Source organism: Podarcis filfolensis (assembly GCF_964270895.1).
Source record: "Podarcis filfolensis genome assembly, chromosome: 5".
Lineage (NCBI taxonomy): Eukaryota > Metazoa > Chordata > Lepidosauria > Squamata > Lacertidae > Podarcis > Podarcis filfolensis.
Window position 1 is genome coordinate 28,399,609 of NC_139608.1, and position 6,051 is coordinate 28,405,659.

The 6,051-nt window shown below is 41.5% G+C and overlaps 1 protein-coding gene across 9 annotated transcripts in view; it reads left to right on the forward strand.

Moving 5' to 3' along the window:
- SLC19A3 (solute carrier family 19 member 3) overlaps positions 1–3,934 on the forward strand; it is a 29,827-nt gene extending 25,893 nt beyond the window's left edge. For all 9 annotated transcript variants that reach the window (XM_083613826.1, XM_083613829.1, XM_083613833.1 and 6 more), the window contains 2 exons: positions 703–844; positions 2,933–3,934. In XM_083613826.1, coding sequence (XP_083469952.1) covers positions 703–844; positions 2,933–3,103 — 313 coding nt within the window. In that variant the 3' untranslated portion in view covers positions 3,104–3,934. The remainder of the gene's footprint in view (positions 1–702; positions 845–2,932) is intronic.
- Positions 3,935–6,051: the final 2,117 nt, after the last annotated feature.

Genomic DNA, 6,051 nt, shown 5'->3' on the forward strand with positions numbered 1-6,051 from the left:
ATAGAAGAGGACTAAGACCAGTTCTCTGCTCCAACAGTTTAAGTGTAAGAGTGTAAGAGCCATTTGGCAATAGAACCAATACCCCAACAGAGGGGTATGGCACTCTCCTTGTTGGAACTCTTCAAGCAGAGACTCAATAGTCATCTCTTGACGATGCTCCTAGCTCTGGATTTCCTGCATTAAACTGAAGGTTGGACTAGATGTGTGCAATACAAGACTCTCTCCAACTCTACGACCCTGAGATTTGTTTCTTTAGCAATTGCTGTTCCAGCCACACATCAGTGTTGCCAAATATACACCTGCATACCCTCCATGGGCCTGTAGTTGATACACAGTTCAAACCTGCTGTGAATAAAATAAACAGAGCTCGTGTTCAGACTAGTACTTATGCACAGGTTTAAGGCAAACGTGGGATGTGATCTCTATCATAATAATGATACCTTTGGCAGGCCTCGTCTTGCTCCTTCGGTACTGCCCACATTTCCTGAAATCCTACGGTAATCATAGAGTTGGAAGGGACCCAGAGGGTCATCTAGTCCAACCCCCTGAAATAAGCTATGTGCATGGCTCAGGTTTCCTCATCCTGATTGTCTGCATCCATTTCACACAAGTGTGTGCACATTTTGCCAGGTCTGAAAAAACAAGTCATCTACACTTAGATACCATGGCGATATCAACATTCTAAAATAAGCTCAATTTTAGTTTTCAGATTGCCATCAGTCTCAGCATGGAACGCTATGCCTTAATGTTTGGATTCAACAACTTTGTTGCACTGCTAATTCAAACTATTGTGACTGTCACAGTGGTGGATTCCAAAGGACTGGGACTGGATATTGGGACTCAGGTAAGTTGTAATGTAAATGCTGTATTGTAGGCACTATTGTTAATTCAGTAACATTTGCATGCTTCACATATTTGCAAGAGGCGACACTCAAATCAAGAGGCTTTTTGTTTTGTTTATAAACGTCTGTTTATATAAATAACATATGCTTACACATCTATAACGTATCCTTTAGGGCAGGTATATGGGACCTTTTTGTCTTTGCAGGTTGGATCCTTTTCAGGCTCTACTTTGTAAGCCAAATTTGACAGGTAGGCGGGGTTGCCTACCTATCAACTGCATAACTCCGTAAATGATACAATGTGATTTGGTGCTTTGAATACCATAAGATTCCACAGGAGTGTCAATTTCTAGTTTGGATTCCTTAGCAGCAGCATCATTACTATTAATATACTACCCTTCATCCGAAGATCACAGGGTGATTTACAGTATAAATCATCTAAACGTTAGAAATAGTTAGGTTACAATCGTTTTTCCCTGTGAGTAAGCCACAATAGATAAAGCAAAACCTTCTTGATAATGCATAGGATTGGACTATTAGTGAAATATACAAAACGTATTTGGGAATTTTACAAGTTAGCCAGGAGTAACTCTCCACAATTCACCAGAATTTTAACATTAATTGCCAAATTTTCATGTCTCCTTGCTTGCAGTCTTTGGCTCATTTGTTAATACTGACTTTTTAGTCTTGTTCAAAGTTGCTCAACCAATCACTGAAACAAGTGCCCCACCCAAACAAGTAACTGCTAACAAGCACTTTTTTCTGTGGTCCATGGATTTCGAGAATTGACTGTGCAGGTTATGAAGTTCAGATCAGCCCAGAATTTACGCTCAGGCTGGAAGGAGTATGCTTGATGTCTGGCCTAGATTAACATTCTACCACCCCACCACCCAGATCTCCAATGAATAATCCGTCTAAACTGGCAAAAGCATATTTTAAAAAAATATTCTTGTTCATTATCTCACCGCACACAGCAATTCCAGTGTGTTGCCTTCACATCAGTGTGCATACACACAATACTGGCTGTCCTCCAATTCCCCAGTGACTTGATATTCTGTATCTCTGGCTGGGTTGGCATCAGCACCTGGTACCCTTGGGCAGCTGCCAGGACTTGCTGCCAATGTCTGCACTAGGCCTTGTTTAATTTTCTTTCTGGACCAGCACACCAAACAGTGGCAGGTGGCTGGATCTTGTCACCATTTTAATTTCCCCCAATGCCCTCAAACTAGCATCACTCTGACAAATTGTGGGATTTGCCTTGAAGTAACTGACAGCAAAGCAGAGGTGAATTTTGTTCATCAGTATTTAGCATTTGGATGGCTTTCAAAAAGATAAGAGATAGGTTCGTGGAGGACGTCCTACCTCCTCTGACAGAAGCAGAATGTCTCTGAATACCAGTTGCTGGAAACTGCAGGAGGGCACAATACGACTGTGCTCAGGTCCCTGTGTGCTTCCCATAAGCATCTGCTGTTGCAACATACGGTCACTTGATATGCATTTTCACAATTATGGTGTAGCGACAAAGAGATGGATCATTAGTCATCTTCCAGTTCTGAGGAAGTACATTCATGATAGAACTGGATGGAGAGGAGGAATCAACTTCCCTAATACTGGGGTGAAGTTGAGGACATCACATGCTTATTTGCCTACTTCAGCAAAATATAATACTTTTTAAAAATGCATTACTCTCTTTTCATACTGTATCAGTGGATTTTAAGTTTCAGTCTTCAAAATATAGATTTCAGTGCTTTGGCTTTCATATAATTGCAAGTCATTTTTTTGACTATAGACTTTATATTATGGTATTTAAGTTTCTTGTGATGGGAGTAAGAGAAGATATATAGGAGACTGTGTGATCTTATGCATCAAAATTAAGTCCTACCAAGTGGATTGGGCCTTATTTCCAGGTAAGTATGCATAGGACAGCGACCCAAGGCTAAAGCTGTGCTGGAGCCAAGGAACTTAGGAACATAGCAGTGCTTAGTAAACAGTAGGTATTTTAAAAATGGTTGCAAAAGCTCTACGATTGAAGCTAAGTTTTTTCAAAAAGCTGTTTGACAGATGTATTTTTTCACTCTGCTTTCTTGCAGTTCCTAATATATGGCAGTTACTTTGCAGTGATAGCTGTGATTTTCCTAATCAGGAGTATTTTTACGATAACATCACTCAAATGCCAAAAGGAGTCAAAGAACCTGGTTGAAAATCTTCAGAAGACTGAGGCAGAAGAGCAGAATGCAGTCCGCTATGACACAAGACTGTGACTTTAGCACCTTCAGCAAAAGACTACCTGAGAATAAAGCTCATTTTTGGGTTTGTTCATCCACACAATGTTAATCAAGGAGGAGGAAGAAATGGAAGCACACATGTTTGGTGCACCATTGCATTCCTAGTCATTTGTGAGCCAGAGAGCAACTGCCTGGAGCATCTTTCAATTCCAAATCATTTTGCCAGGTCATGGCTGTTTATTTTTTTATCAATTGCATTTTTCATTTTCAAAAACAAAAATAAAATTTTGAAATTTGTTGGTCTGAATCTTCAGAAGTTAGGTTTATCATGTTTACACAACTTATCGGACTAAAATTTCCAGTTTTGGTCCTTGTTTAGCATTCCTTAGTATGATAAGTTCACATTCACCAAACGAAAGGTAAATTATGGCTTGTAAGTCACTTGTTGCATGAGGTAAGTCACATAGTAAACATTGGACTGGCACTGAACATACTGCACAAGTGGGCAAGAGGTTTCTGGACTATAATCAGGGACCTTTGGTGCTACACATTTGTAGCTCTGCCTCCCTCTTGAAACTTGCAGCCTTTTGAAATCAGGTGAAAACATTGTTTTAAGAGACTCGTGGGTCCTCTCTGATTTTCTGCTGTTTTGTGTACTTGCTGGAACTGCTTTGTTAAGCAGCATATATACCAATGTTATTTTCCATAGTTTTATTGTGATTTGTATAAAATTTGTATGGATATTAGTCATCTTGCAGACTCATTAGCTGAAAAAAGCAGGAAAGGGATGGAGTAAATAGAGAGTGTGAATATTAAGTATTTGCAAGAACATACCCTTTCATTGTTTAAATTATCTATTGTAAATTATCTGTGCCTATCATGCTTTTTTATAGCTGAGTCAAACTTGCATCCAATCCTGGAGTGGCCTTAATACAGCCGGCGAGTGTGGAAATAGTAGGCTGAAAACTGATGGACCTATCCTCTCCTTATGTATGACAACAGTTAGATTAAGGCCAGTATCCTTTTTTCTTTTTTATAAAGACAATATTTTAAAGTGCTAATTGAGATTTCAGACCAAATACCCTGGTGCAAACATTTCACAAATTTCATCACTGCAACTGTGCCAATCCACTGTGGCAAACTATGTTAAGTATTGCTGAAACACTCATTAACCCAGTCCTTCATCCATAATTAATATTCAGGTAACCTGAGATTTGTTAATCTGCTACTCAATGCATTCTAGGATTGCCACCCCAACACAAGAAATAATGTTACAGTTACATGCTGTATCTATTCCCACTATATAAACTGCATTTCACGTCCAAACCAAATGACCAAGCCTAATCATGTAACTGTTTATCAGAAATTCAAAATAATGCATGAAGGAAGTATAGAAAACAAAGTCAGGTTAGTATGACATAAGAGCATTAACATTAACTTCAAATCAATAATTCTAAAGATGTTTATATTATATTAAGCAAGTTCAATTGTGATAATGCCCAATCCGTAAGTACATGGCATACTAATTATTTGTAAAATCCTAGAAAAGTACACTTGCTCTATTTTGAAGGGGAAATGAGGCAGAAAAGCAAGAGTGCTGCTCATTACATTCTACATCCAGGTGAAGGCATGACTATTACCTGTTATTTCCCTTAGGCAGCACCAGCGGTTAGTGACTGGTGGATAGAAGGGTTCAATCTGCATGAGGAAGAAATTACCGTATTTTTCGCCCTATAGGACGCACCTAGATTTTTTTGGGGGGGGGGAATAAAGGGGAAAAAATTTATTCCCCCCCCCAGGCGCGGGGCTGGGGAAGCCCGAGCTTCCCCCTCCCCCAGCCCCCAGAACGGGACCCAGAGCCACGCCGAAGCTGCGTGCAGCTTTGGCATCGCTCTGGGAGCTTGCGGGGCTGGAGGAGGGGGAAGCCCTCCGCCAGCCTTCTAACCAAGTCAGAGGACAGCGGGAAAGGTGTGCTGCGCCTCTCCCGCTGTCCCCAAATTTGCGGGGCTGGCGACGGGGAGGAGCAGGCTTCTCCCCCCCGCCAGCCTTCTAACCAAGTCGGGGGATAGCGGGAAAGGCACGCTGCGCCTCTCCCGCTGTCCCGAGTTTGCGGGGCTGGCGACGGGGAGGAGCAGGCTTCTCCCCCCCGCCAGCCTTCTAACCAAGTTGGGGGACCCCGAGTTTGTGGGGCTGGCGGTGGGGCTCTCCTGAAGCCTGGAGAGCGAGAGGGGTCGGTGCGCACCGACCCCTCTCGCTCTCCAGGCTTCAGCGAAAGCCTGCATTCGCACCATAGGACGCACACACATTTCCCCTTCATTTTTGGAGGGGAAAAAGTGCGTCCTATAGGGCGAAAAATACGGTACAAATCTCTCGTCCTCAGCTATTACTTCAATGGAAATTGCAGCCCTCAGCTGCTTTACAGCTAAGCGAGTTGGGAGACCACATCCCCCATCACAGCACTCTCATATGATATTCGTTTTGAGCTCTGTGGTCAAATGTGTGAAGTCTGCATTTAGGTACTAATTTCTGCTTTCCACTTCCTGATTTGAAAATAGGTATGTGAGGGTGACAATCATACAAGGCAGATTTTTTTTAGAGCTCCCCAGAAATTTATTGTGAACAATATAATGGGAGCTTGGTCCAACTTTACATAAACTGATATTCTCTGGCCAGTTTAATTCATTTATTTTACCCTCTTTTTACCCTCATTAAAAAGATTTCAAATAAGATGCAGCAAAAGCCGTACCGGGTGGGGTACATTTCACTGCCTTGGTTTTTTTTGGCAAGCAAAAAACTGCATTACCATAGTTTAGCTAATTCTTGAACAAAATATTCAGTCTGCTTTATAAGTCAACTCCCTTGGAAAGTCTCCATATTGAATAGCTCTCTCCAAAAATCATGTTCATACTGCTTTTTGATCCTATGTAGAAAGCAGCATTTACCACCTCACACCGTTAAACTAAATGAAAGAGAAACAACTGTAT